The sequence below is a fragment of the Phascolarctos cinereus genome, unplaced genomic scaffold, assembly GCF_003287225.1.
Source record: "Phascolarctos cinereus isolate Bilbo 61053 unplaced genomic scaffold, phaCin_HiC Scaffold_29;HRSCAF=532, whole genome shotgun sequence".
NCBI classification, from domain to species: domain Eukaryota; kingdom Metazoa; phylum Chordata; class Mammalia; order Diprotodontia; family Phascolarctidae; genus Phascolarctos; species Phascolarctos cinereus.
Window position 1 is genome coordinate 28730 of NW_027555624.1, and position 13884 is coordinate 42613.

A 13884-nucleotide genomic window follows, 5' to 3' on the forward strand; every position below is an offset into this window, starting at 1 on the left:
ATTCCTTAAACAGATGAAGAGTTTTGTTTTTGTTTTTTGTTGTTGTTATTGTTTGTTTTTCTTTTGTTTTGTTTTGTTTTTAACTTTGGGTTCAGGATTCAAAAAAGCCAGAGGTACCCTGAGCCAAGGAGGGCCTCTTTCCAAATTAAACCACCATGATGAGGTATGAGAGGAGCTAAGAGTCAGCTAAATCTGTCTCGTCACTCACAGGCATTTCACCCAAGAGGCTCCCTGCGCTGTTGCTGGGCCATGCGGCTCGCTCTAAGAACCATGGGCCCTGGGGCTAGTTAAAAGAGAAACATGGCTGAGAGGGGTTGTCCATGCCCAGCTTCAGGCCTCAGTGTTCCAGGCCTTCTCTGAGACTCATGTTGACCCTCCCTAGTTCCTGTTCTCAGAGAGTGAAGGCATCAGCAACCCAGGTTATGGTAGAAGGGGGAGAGATAGTGCTAAGGACAGGAAATTCTCACCTTTGTGGGAAAAGAAAGCAAAAGAGTGATGTCTCCACTCAAAAATGGAGGCAGGAAAGAAATGCACACATGGCAGCGGCAGAAGCCCTTGGTTGCCATGGGCAGTTGTGATGGAGAAGGTGGCTTGGGCTCCCTCTGGCTCTTCTTACCTGAGGGAACTCTTCTTGAAGTTGGTGTGCTGGCCAGGCACCTGGGAACTACCTCCCTCTCTCCCTTGCATATTTGACCTCTTCTAGCTCCATCTTTTCTCCCAATTCCACCTTACGTAGATGTTCCATCTCTCTTCTCAGTAGATGACTGTGTAGGAAAAGGTGATCCCCTTCCCTTCCCAACTCTAAGACAAATTACAATCTTGGCTGTTCTTGCTGCTGTCATTGTCTTTTCCTGGCTCCTTCCTAAGAACAGGGGGAGGAGCAGAAGGGCTGGCCCCAAAGAGTCAAGAGAAGAAACTCGATGTCCCGTCTGCACGATGGGCAGATCCTTCCATTCCTCACCTCGAAACGCTGCTGTTAAGAAAGGGCTTTCCTCGGTTTTAGAAAGAACTGCAAGGTCCAGGTACTCACCAAGATGACAAAGCCTTTGGGAGTGCTGGTGATGTTTGCTGATTAGGTACAGGGCTTTGGGCACATGCTCCAAGGTGACAGCAATGAGGTGGAGCCCTGGGAGCCCTGAAATGCCCAGCACTTGCCAGGGTAGACATTTGGCTATGGGCAGAAGACAAATCACGTAAAAGGTGGTAGCACATGGAACAGATCTGGATCCTGGGGCCCCCTTGCCTTGAGAGCCCAGCCCCCACAGATGAAGGAGGAGACGGCAGACAGAGAGCCAACCTGGGGGACCTCTGTTCAGCCCTACCTGGTGGATGGCTCTTTGGATCTGGAAATGGTACCACAAGGTTATGCCAAACAGACTGATAACAGACATCCTGGTGCCATAGGTCTCTAAGCTTTGGCTACTGAGGATGCTGGCCCCTGAAAAGAGAAACAGGGAGAGGAGTTAGGGGGCACTCAAGGTCTTGGATGACACAGATATGGCTTAGGGCAGCCTTCAAGGCAAGGGGGTGCTGCCAGGGCATCTGCCCTCCTACCTGTGCCAGCCCATTAAGGGCATCCCAATTTGTCAATTCCTCCTGTCTCATAACGGCTATGCTGATTTTTCAGTCCCTCTTGTCCCAAGCCTGCTGGCTTTCTGCAGGCCTCCTACCTGAGGACTCCAGGGCATAATCCACCAGTTCAATGTGATCTTCACTGTAGAGTTTCAGGGCCTGCTGCATGATCTTATGCACTTCCTAAAAGATAGGCATTCATGACTCATGGGCCAGGCCACCTGTAGGGAAGGGCAAGCACGCTAACTGGTGGGCCTTGGCTTCCCTCTCCCTCCTGGCAGTCTCCTCTCAGGGCAAACCCATGACCTAGCCAGGAGGATGGGCAGAGGGACCAGGTTCAACTCCTTTGTCACCCTGGTGGTCACTCCTTCCTTTAGAAAGGTCAGCCTGAAGATGGCAGCAGCTTTGCTAGCATACTTGTCCTGCTCCTCTGCCAACTGAGTCAGGATTCCTTGCTCCAGGTCCTAAAGCTGGGCCTGTTCCTCCTCTAGCTGTACAAGCCTGGCCTGAGTGCCCTTGTCTGCAATAAGTAATTGGTGGATCAAGGCCGGGATCTGAGATTCCATCTAGAAGCCACCAGAGGAAAGAGCTCAGCAAACACCTGAGAAACTGCAAGGGTGAGGAAGGAAGAGGGTCTGGACAGGAGACCTGGGATGCCTAGAGACACTCTGAGAGCTCAGGGCCAGCACATGCCTGCCTGGTGCCGGAGAAGGGATGGTTGTGAACCAAATGACTGGCATTTCTCCACTGCTTTTGAGGTCTGCAGAAAGGATCTCATTGGACCTTCTGGGACATGATATTATCCCACTTGACAGATGAGGAAAATCTCATCCATGTCACAAAGTCCACCCAATAGGCTCAATCTTTAGGAAATGCCCAGTGGAAACCTCAGATGGTTGCAGCTCCCTGGGCAGATGTCCGGGCAGCAGCAGCCCAGCTGAGATCAAGGGGCATGCATTGCTTAACCAGGGGACTGGAGGACTCACGTCACTGCACAGGGCCACCATCTTTTCTCGCCAAAGGTGTATTTCTTTGGCCACTGCAGCTTGTCTTTGGCTGACGGCCGCCAGCTCCTGCCTCAGGCCAGCCAGCTGGGCCTCCAGGGAACCCATCTCCTTTGGCCTTTTCTCCTGGGAGTCTTCTTGGGACAAACTAGCCAGTGACAAAAGGAAAAATCAAGGTCAACCTTGGCACAGGCACTGGAGGACAGACTCAAACAGAGGCCAGGAAATGGAACAGTGTCACCTGAAGAAAAGCACCACCCAGTGTAAAGGACAGAGCCAGAGAACAGGCTGCAAGACTTTACTGACATTTCCTCCCTGCGGCACCCTGGGTAGGTCATTTCCCTCTGAGGCCTCAGTAACCTCATCTGCTCTCTGAGGTCCTCACTAGCTCGGATCAATCCTATGGACGTGTTAACCCCAGTGTTCTGCCTCCAGTGACCCCCTTCCACCTGAGGGAATCTCAGTCGTGCCCATCAATTGGGGAATGGCTGAATAGGTTGTGGTGTATGAATGTGATGGAATAGTATTGTGCTATAAGAAATGATGAGCAGGTGGACTTCAGAAAAACCTGGAAAGACTTGTATGGACTGATGCTGAGGGAAATGAGCAGAACCAAGAAAACATTGTATACAGTAACAGCCACACTGTGTGATGACTGACTTTGATATACTTGGCTCCTCTCAGCAATGCAAGGATCTAAGACAACTCCAAAAGACTCATGATGGAAAATACTATCCACATCCAGAAAAAGAACAATGGAGTCTGAATGCAGATGGAAGCATACTATTTGATCTCCTTTTACTTCGTTGTTTTGTTGTATTTCTTCATTCTCATGGTTCCTCCCATTAGTTCTAATTGCACTTGACATCATGACTAATGGGAATATATGCTGAATACGGACATATAACTAGAGCCTATATCAGAATGCACACCATTTTTCGAAGAGGGGAGAGGTAAGGGGGCAATTTAAAACTCAAAATCTTATGGAAATGAATCTTGAAAACTATCAATTAATTTATTATTATTATTAATTAGAAGAAGAAATGTGACCAAAATTAAATTGTGTGGCTTATGAAAAATAGAAAAGTAATTTCTTTAAAAATGGTGGAACACAGAGCCAAGATACAAGGCAAGCTGACACCAATCCTACCAGGAAGGAACAAAAAAGACAAAAGGACCTGCTGATTTTCTCACCATCAGATGTCTGTGGCTCTTTCTCCAGTAGATACAGAGTTAAAGGATATGAACAGGCATTTTTCCAAAGAAGAAATACAAGGGATCAACGACCAAATGAAAATAAAAATATCCAAATCACAAATAAATAGAGAAATGCCCATGAAGGCAACTCTAAGGTTCTACCTTCTACCTTTCAGGGTGGCAAAGAGGACAAAGAGGTAAAATTAGCCATGTTGGAGGAGCAGTGACAAATCAGGAAGGTTCGTCTAGGGCAGCAATGGGGTGCCAGACTGCAGAGTTCTGGGCCTCGTCTCAGACAATCAACCAGACTTTGTTCCAGAGGGAGATGGAAAGGCATTCCTTCTCTTCAGAGTGTGGCATCAAGAATGAGACCCGGGCTGGAGAAAGCCCTTCCAGGTAGCCTCCAGTGTGGAGTTCTCCAGCCATTCACTGCTGATGTTTTTAATGGGGCTAAGAATGGGAGGGACATTGTCATCTCCTTCACTCCTTTCTCTCTTTCTAGTCCCGCCCCTTCCCCAGAAAAAGGAAGGACAAAGGGGCTTAACTTTAACCAGCAGATTGGAGGGCTGCAGATTGGCCTTATGCCCGCCCCTCAGACATTCTTACCTTCTTCCTTCCTCACCCCAGCTCTGCAGCCTCACAGAGAGTCCACCCTCCCATCCTTGGGGGTAGCTCATCCCTTGGAGTTGGCTTTGGGCAGCCTGGAGAATTCCATGCATCTCTCATTTGGCCTAGAAGTGGGGCCTTAGCTTGCTCAGGATCATTTAATGAAGCCCCTTGTTGTCTAGGGGTGTCCCTTCCCATGTGGGTGGAGCAGCTGCTCCCTCTTCCCTCTAAACCCAGCAGCCCTTCCATCCTGCCCACCCTGCCCCTGTTGTGGCTCCTACTGGAGCTGATTTGGAGGTTATACCAAGGGTGAGGATGTCCCCAGAACCTTGAAACTGGCTGTTGAGGGAGGGAGTGGGAAGGGCCCTCCAACAGTCAGGAGGGCCTTCTTTGCCTCAGAGATGCCCAGAGGGTCAAAGCCAACTAATATTTGTTATTATTATTATTTCAATGTTTTCACATTTGTTTTGAAAACTTTGAGTTCCAAAGTCTTTCCTTTTCTCCTTCCCCATCCCCACCCCCTCATTGAGAAGGCAAGCAATTCCATATAGATTATATATTTGTAGTCATACAAAACATATCCATAATGCTATGTTGTGAAAGAAAACATAGACAAAAAGCCTCAAGAAAAATAAAGTGAAAAAAAAAGTTGCTTCTGTCTATTTTCAGACACCATCAGTTGTTTCTCTGGGAATGGATAGTATTTTTCATCTTAAGTCCTTCAGAGCTGTCATGAACCCTTGTATTGCTGAGAAGAGCCAAGTCATTCAGAGTTCATCATCTTACAATATTGCTATTATTTTGTACTTAGTACATTTCACTTTGTAACAACCCACCTAAGTCTTTCTAGCTTTTTTTGGAGAGCATCTTGCTCATTGTTTCTTATAGTATAAGAGTTTTCCAACATAATTACCTACCACAACTTATGTAGCCACTCCACAACTGATGTGCATCCCCTCCACTTCTAATTCTTTAATCCCCAGAAAGGATCTGCTATAAATATTTTTGTACATATAGGTCATTTTCCTTTTTCTTTTCTATCTCTTTGATCATACCGATCTAGGAGTGGTATTGCTATGTCAAATATGGTATATTCTAAGCATGGTTTCATAGCTCTTTTGTCATAGTTACAAATCACTCTATACAATAATTTAATCAATTCACAACTCTAACAACAGTATGTTAATGTCTCCTTTTTCCTTACCTTTTCTGTCCTATTATCTAATCTTATAGGTATGAGATAGGGCCTCAGAATTATTTTGACTTGCATTTCTCCAATCAACAGTGAGGTAATTTTTTAAAATATGGCTATAGATAGCTTTAATCATTTAATCTAAAAATTGATTATATCTTTTGATCATGTATCAATTTTGGAATGGCTCTTATTTTTTTTTATAAATTTGACACTTTTCTACATGTTAGAGAAATTAGATCTTTATCAGAGAAAGGTGCTTTAATTTTTCTTCACACTTACTGTTGCTGACTGTATTTCCCTCCATCCTATGCCCTTACCCTTATTTATTCTATTTTCTCTCTCCTTTCACCTTGTCCCCCCTCAAAAGTGTTTTGCTTCTGATTACTCCTTCTCCCAGTCTGCCTTCCCTTCTATCACACCCCTTCTCTTATCCCCTTCCCCTTCTATTTTCCTGTAAGGTAAGATAGATTACTACACCCCATTGCCTGTGTGTCTTCTTTCTCAGTTACATGTAAAAACAATTTTCCTTTTTAAAATTTTGAGTTCCAAATTTTTTCACTTCCTTAATCCCCACCTACTCTCATTGAGAAGGGAAGTAATTCAATATAATTTATACTGCTGTATTCATGTAAAACCCTTCCATAATATTCATGTGGTGAAAGGCTGACTATTTCTCTCCATACTATCCTGCCCCCCCATTTACTCCATTCTCTCCTTTCACCCTGTCCCTCCTCAAAATTGTTTGCTTTTGACTAACCCCTATTCGTGAATCTATTGCAGTTGTCTTAGATTCTTACATTGCTGTGAAAAGCCGAAGTCTATCAAAGTCAGTCATCTCATAATGTGTGATGTGAGAGGATGCCCATAAATTGGGTAATAGTCGAACAAGTTGTGGTATATGAATGTAATGGGAAGAAGTATAAGAAATGACGACATCTACAAAAGTGTCATGATGGAAAATGTTATCCATATCCAGAGAAAGAACTATGGAGTTGGAACACAGATCAAAGCATACTATTTTGTTTTGTTTCTTCTTTCTTTGGTTCCTCCTATTGGTTCTAATTCTTCTTTACAACATGACTAATGTGAAAATATGTAATAGGATTGTATATGTAAAGCCTATATCAGATTTCATGCCATCTAGGGAAGAGAGGCAGGGAGGAAGGGGGAGAATATTTGAAACTCAAAAGCATATGGAAGTGAATGTGAAAACTAAAAATAAATCAATAATTTTTAAAAAGGAGGGAAAAAGAAAAACAAGAATCACCTACCTAGCAAAACTGAGTGTAATCAATGAGGAGAAAAATTCACATTCAATGAAATAGATGAATTTAATGCACTCTTGAGTAAAAAACCAGAGTTAAACAGAAAAAAAATGATTTTCAAATACAAGGCTGAAGAGAAGCATGAAAAGGTAAACAGGAATGAAAAATCTTAAGAGACTTATTAAAGTGGAACTGTTTACATTCCTACATGGAAGGATTATATTTGTAACTCATGAGACCTTGTTTATGATCAGGGTAGTTGGAGGGAATAGAGAGAGAGAGCACGGGGTGAGTTGAATATGAAGGGAAGATATCTAAAATATAACATTAAGGGGTGAGAGCAGAATGTACTGGGAGAAGGAAAAATGGAGAGTTAGGATGGGGTAAATTATCTCCCATAAAAGAGGCAAGAAAAAGCTGTTTAAGTGGAGGGGAAGAGGGGGGAGATGAGAGAGAAGGAGTGAACCTTCCTCTCATCGGATTTAGCTTAAGGAGAGAATACTGTACATACTCAATTGGGTATGGAAATCTATCTTATCCTATAGCAGGAAAGTAGCTGGGGCAGGGGAGAATAAGAAAGGGAGGGGAGATTGTAGAAGAGAGTGGTTAGAAGCAAAATACTTTTGAAGAGGGACAGGGTCAAAAGAGAGAACAGAATTAACATGGGGAAGGTCAGAATGGAGGGAAATAATGTTAGTCTTTCACAATGTGACTATTGTGAAAGTGTTTTACATGACTACACACGTACAACCTGTATTAAATTGTTTGCTTTCTCAATGAAGGTAGATGGGGAGGGAGGGAGAGAATTTAGAACTTAAAGTTTTAAAACAAATGTTAAAATTTGCTTTTACATGTAATTGAGAAGTAAGATACACAGGCAAAGGCGTATAGAAATCTGTCTTACTCTACAGGAAAAGAGAAGGGGAAGAGGATAAGAGTGATAGTAGGGAGGACAGATTAGGGGAAGGGGTAATCAGAAAAATCTTGTGGAATTGAACATTGAAAACTAAAAAGAAACAAAATGTTTTGCTTAAAAAAAGGATTAAGAGCAAAAGGACCCACGTGTAAAAATATATCTGAAGATATATTTACATATCAGGTACAGGCCTTGGGAATACCTGAATCAGGAGTGGCAGTGGCAGCAACTGCTTCCAGAGCTTTCAGCCCACAAATGGTAAGGGAGTCTTTTCTGGGTATAATGAGTTAACAAGAGTGTAACTAACTGTCAATCTTGGAAGTCAGCATCAGCAATCGATCAGGTCCAGGGCAGCTGATTAATCTTTGCCAACATGCGTTTTCTCCCATCAGCCTGTTTTTCCACCAGCCAAAGTTCCATGGTGGAAATCACGAGATGACTTAGAACTCTATTTCTACTCCTGGCCCTGGCCAGGACTTTGATTTGTCGCATCACTTCCCCACCCTGTGCTTGGATTTGCCCTGGAAATAACAATTCACCTATTTCCCTATTCTGCAGTGCAGTTATGAGAGCAGGATGAATAAGGGGTGCGGTAGAATACCCTAAAATGGAAGGTGGATATGAAAATAGAGCTTGCCTTTATAAACTTGGTTGTTTAGAGTAGACACATAGTCATTTTCTAGTTATTTTTTGGTTCTGTTCTTGTGTCACAAACTGTACCCCAAATCCTAGACAGTCAATCCTGCTTTTGGTCAAATAAAGGGGTATGGATGACTCTGCCTGGTTTATTCCCATCAGCATCTGCACAAATAGCTCCCAGGATGAGTTTTATTGAAGGATGATCAGTAGTCCTGTCTGTTAACAGGAAAGAAGGATGGCAGTCAGGTAGGGCTAGGGATACTGTAGGTCCCCAATCCTTCTTCCCTGGGTTCATATCTTTTTTTTTTTATGCTTATGTGCTTTGTGACACCTGAGCCATTTTTTCCCCATGTTTTGGTCAGAATCTCTGTTAATTTGGGTGACTTAGTAACCCATGTAACTAAAGGGAAGTGTGTGTGTGTGTGTGTGTGTGTGTGTGTGTCAATGACATTAACCTCTTAAACAGAGTATTTCTGTCCTGGACACCAGATGGATATTTCCATTTCTTGGGTTCAGAGCCTGGCCCTTCTGTCATTCCCCGTAAGAGAGTGAAAAAATCAAAGCAAAGGTTCCTGAACATTGGTCCTGTTTCCACTCAGTAAAGCCAGGTAAGAACTAGATACATGGTTTGGTTACAAATCCAGCAGTAGAGATGAGGTCTGAGTTTCTCACAGTCTGTGTTGGGGTCTAAACTGCTGAGTTCTCCATCAAGTCCCCAGTGCTCAATATTTGTAATGGGGAGCACTCCTCTCTGTCTTTTTCTTATGAGTTGCCTTTTAATCTGAGGTGCCAGGGAGTAGAAGCGCTATCTTAACCTCTTCACTTGGAATTTGTTCTTCAGTGGATGTCATAATGAATTTAACCCTAGTCAGAGTAGAATGGCTTCCACCATATAAGAAAATAGGGGAGAAGGGGATAAAAGAGGGGGGAATGATAGAAGGGAGAGCAGATTGGGAGATAGGGTAATCAGAAGCAAACACTTTTGAGGAGGGACAGGGTCAAAGAAGAAAATAGAATAATTGGGCGGGGATTGAATAGGATCCAAAGAAATAGAGTTAGTTTTTTAAAAAACATGGCTATTACGGAAGTGTTTTGCATGACTACATATGTACAGCCTGTATGGAGTTGCTTGCCTTCTCAATGAGGGTTGAGGGGAGGAAGGAAGGAAGAAAATTTGGAAACTACAGTTTTAAAAACAAATGTTAAAAATAAGTTTTTACATGAAGCTTTGAAATAAGATAAACAGGTAATGGGATATGTAAATCTATGCTGCCCTACAGGATAAAAATTTAAATTTAAAAAGAAAAAAAAAAGAAAAAGGAAAAGGATTTACAAAGTATACTCCCTGTAAAGCTTTCTAAGGTAGGTAATACAAACATTGTTGCCTAAATTCTATAGATGGGGACATTGAGCCCCTAGTGATCAGCCATTCTAACCCTATGTATACACCTGGCAATTCAGAGGTGACGATGAGAAGCAGGGACAGTATGGTGCAGGGGCCTGTTCTATGGCTTCCCAGTCCCTGGGTCCTTGAAGGCCAACTTCCTTGTAGAAATAAAAAGTGCAAATAACAATGTTTTAGATTTTCTAATGTTCAGCTTCTGTTGGCCTGCACTCTGTGGGATGAGATCACAGATGAAAACAAGAATGGTTACAGGATCTAATCTCATCACCTCACACTACTTTTGACTTCCTTTCTTATCCATCTCTTTCAATATTCTTTTAACATTCCCATCACTACTTCTGAGTAGGAAAACTAGATCAGGAAAATTCCATCTCCCTGAGGGGCTAGAGATTTGCCTTGTACCCCTTTCCAAAGAGATCTAGTTTTGTTTGTTTGTTTGTTTTAAACTCAGTGGATGAAGTACTGATTAAGTACTAGTGAATTCATCACTAATGGAAGAACTTTAGATACTGGTCCACTTGGCTAAAATCAAGTCATATCACCTAGCATGTATTAAGCACCGAGTGTGTGCCAGACACTGCTCTAAACACTGGGGATGCAAAGAACGGGGGAAAAAGCAGTCCCTGAGGTCAGGGAGCTTACAGTCTAATGGAGAAGACAACATGGACACCACTATATATAAAGAAGATATATTCAGGAAACAATTTTGGTAGTCTCAGAGGGAAGACACAAAAATTAAAGAAGGTTATGAAAAGCTTCTTGCACAAAGTAATGAAGAGATTATCTGAGGCCTGAAGGAAGCCAAGAAATTCAGGAGGCAGAGATGAGGAGGGAGAGCTTTCCAGGCATGGAGGACAGCCAGTGCAAATGCCCAGAGTCAGGAGATGGAGTGTAGTATGTGAGAATCAGTAATGAGCCAAGTGTCACTAGATCTTGGAATACATGGAAGGGAGGAAGATGTGAGAAAACTGTAGAGGTAAAAAGGGGCCAAATTAAAAAGGGCCTTAAATGTAAAGCAGAAGAATTTCAATTAGATCTTGGCGACAACAGAGAGCCATGGGGTTTATGGAATGTTGGAGGGGAAGATTTGGTCACTCCTGTGCTCCAGGAAGATCAGTTTTCAATGGAGGATGGACTGGAGTGGGGAGAGATGAGTCAGGGAGACCAACTAGCAAGCTCCTGCACTAGTTCAGCTGTGAAGTAATGAGAGTATGGACCAGGCTGGTGGCAGTGGCAGAAGAGAGAAGGAAAAGTATAAAGAGAGATGATATGAAGGCAGAAATTATAGACTTTGATAATAAAAGGGGAGGGGAGGGAGAGTGAGAGACAGTGAGGAGTCAAGGAGGACACCTCACTTGCAAGCTTGTAGGACCAGATGGTATCCCATTGATAAGGAAATTAGGAAAAGAAATGAGTGGAGTGGGCGGAGGGGAGAGTGAAGATAATGAGTTCAATTTAGGATATTTTGAGTTTAAGATATCTATGGGACAACCAGTTTGACAATGCCATTAGGCAGTTGGTGATGAGAGAGTGGAAATCAGGAGAGGGGTTAGGGCTGCTTTAATAGATTTGAGAGTCATCTTTATAGAGATGATAATTTAATCTATGGGAGCTGATGAGATTGTCAAATGAAACGTTAAAGAGGAAAAAGAGAAGAGAGCCCACAGCCTGGCAGGACCCCCCAGAATTAGTGGGTGTGACATCGATGAAGATCCAGCTAAAAAGACCGGGGGAGAGGCCAGACAGGATGAAGGAAAGCCAGGAGAGAGTAGAGTCATGAAAACTTATAGAAAGGAGAGAATCGAGGAGAAGGGGTGGCCAATAATGTTAAGGGCCACAGGGAAAAACTTGGAGTGGCAGGGCCTCACAAATCTCACTAATGCACTAATGGAAGTTAATCAGTACTTCATCCACTAAGTTTAAAACAAACAAACAAAACTAGATCTCTTTGGAAAGGGGTACAAGGCAAATCTCTAGCCCCTCAGGGAGATGGAATTTTCTTTGATCTAGTTTTCCTACTCAGAAGTAGTGATGGGAATGTTAAAAGAATATTGAAAGAGATGGATAAGAAAGGAAGTCAAAAGTAGTGTGAGGTGATGAGATTAGATCCTGTAACCATTCTTGTTTTCATCTGTGATCTCATCCCACAGAGTGCAGGCCAACAGAAGCTGAACATTAGAAAATCTAAAACATTGTTATTTGCACTTTTTATTTCTACAAGGAAGTTGGCCTTCAAGGACCCAGGGACTGGGAAGCCATAGAACAGGCCCCTGCACCATACTGTCCCTGCTTCTCATCGTCACCTCTGAATTGCCAGGTGTATACATAGGGTTAGAATGGCTGATCACTAGGGGCTCAATGTCCCCATCTATAGAATTTAGGCAACAATGTTTGTATTACCTACCTTAGAAAGCTTTACAGGGAGTATACTTTGTAAATCCTTTTCCTTTTCTTTTTTTTTTTTTTTAAATTTAAATTTTTATCCTGTAGGCAGCATAGATTTACATATCCCATTACCTGTTTATCTTATTTCAAAGCTTCATGTAAAAACATTTTTAACATTTGTTTTTAAAACTGTAGTTTCCAAATTTTCTTCCTTCCTTCCTCCCCTCAACCCTCATTGAGAAGGCAAGCAACTCCATACAGGTTGTACATATGTAGTCATGCAACACTCCATAATAGCCATGTTTTTAAAAAACTAACTCTATTTCTTTGGATCCTATTCAATCCCCCCCAATTATTCTATTTTCTTCTTTGACCTGTCCCTCCTCAAAAGTGTTTGCTTCTGATTACCCTATCTCCCAATCTGTTCCCTTCTATCATTCCCCCTCTTTTATCCCCTTCTCCCCTATTTTCTTATATGGTAAGATATATTTCATACCCAAATGAGAGTAAGACTCACTCATTCTCTCTCATCACTCCCCTCTCCCCCCAAACTGTGAAAGCTTTTTCTTGTCCTCTTATGTGAGATAAAATACCCCATTTTACCTCACCCTTTCTCCTTCTACCACTACAATCCTTTCTCACACCTTAATTTTATTTTTTAGATAACATCCCTTCATATTCAACTCACCCTGTGCCCTCTGTCTATGTATATTCCTTCCAGCTACTCTAAAACTGAGAAAGGTCATATGAGTTACAATTTCATCTTTCCATGTAGAAATGTAAACAGTTCAACCTTGATAAATCCCTTATGATGTCTCTTTCCTGTTAACCTTTTCATGCTTCTCTTCAGTCTTTATTTGAAATTCAAATTTTCTGTTCAGCTCTGGTCTTTTCATCAAGAATGCTTCCAAGTCCTCTATTTCATTGAATATCCATTTTTGCCAGAGGGATTATACTCAATTTGGCTGGGTAGGTGATTCTTGTTTGTAATCCTATCTCCTTCAAACTCTGGAATGTCATATTCCAGACCCTCCAGGCTCTTAGTGTAGAAGCTACTAAATCTTGTGTTATCTGATTGTGTTTCAACAATACTTGAACTGTTTCTTTCTGGCTGCTTGCAATATTTTCTCCTTGCCCTGGGAATTCTGGAATTTGGCTACAATATTCCTAGGAGTTTTCCTTTGGCGATCTCTTTTAGGAAGTGATTGGTGGATTCTTTCAATTTCTATTTTACCTCTGGTTCTAGAATATCTGGGCAGTTTTCATTGATAATTTCTTGAAAGATGTTGTCTAGGTTCTTTTTTTGATCAGGGGTTTCAGGTAGTCCAATAATTTTAAAATTATCTCTCTGGACCTGATTTCCAGTTCAGTTGTTTTTTCAGTGAGATATTTCACATTGTCTTCTATTTTTTCATTCTTTTGGTTTTGTTTTATAATTTCTTGATTTCTTACAAAGTCATTAGCTTTCATTTTCACCATTCTATTTTTTTTAGCCTCAAAAGTGGAGGGGGATGTTTAATAGGGGCCAAACCCCTCAACCTTGGAGGAGCTTCTTCCCAATCCCTTTTTGACTTTTCATCCTGGTGGCAGGCACTTCTGCATCCCTCAAGGCCTGGGCTCAGGCTTGTGGCATCCTCAGCTCTCAGCAAGCAGAAGAGACAAGTATGAAAATGCTCCTCTCGAGCACAGAGCCATCTGCA

The 13884-nt window shown here is 42.4% G+C and overlaps 1 protein-coding gene across 3 annotated transcripts in view; it reads right to left on the minus strand.

Moving 5' to 3' along the window:
* Positions 1-20: 20 nt before the first annotated feature.
* LOC110203931 (SUN domain-containing protein 2-like) overlaps positions 21-13884 on the minus strand; it is a 29574-nt gene continuing 15710 nt past the window's right edge. For 2 of the 3 annotated variants that reach the window (XR_013484130.1, XM_020980319.2), the window contains 4 exons: positions 2559-2724; positions 1671-1755; positions 1323-1438; positions 21-1171 (listed from right to left, as the gene is read on the minus strand). Coding sequence is in view for 1 of the 3 variants with exons in the window: in XM_020980319.2 (XP_020835978.1) it covers positions 1073-1171; positions 1323-1438; positions 1671-1755; positions 2559-2684 (426 nt within the window). In the remaining 2 variants the exon portion in view is untranslated. The remainder of the gene's footprint in view (positions 1172-1322; positions 1439-1670; positions 1756-2558; positions 2725-13884) is intronic. The other variant, XR_013484131.1, reaches the window with a different exon arrangement.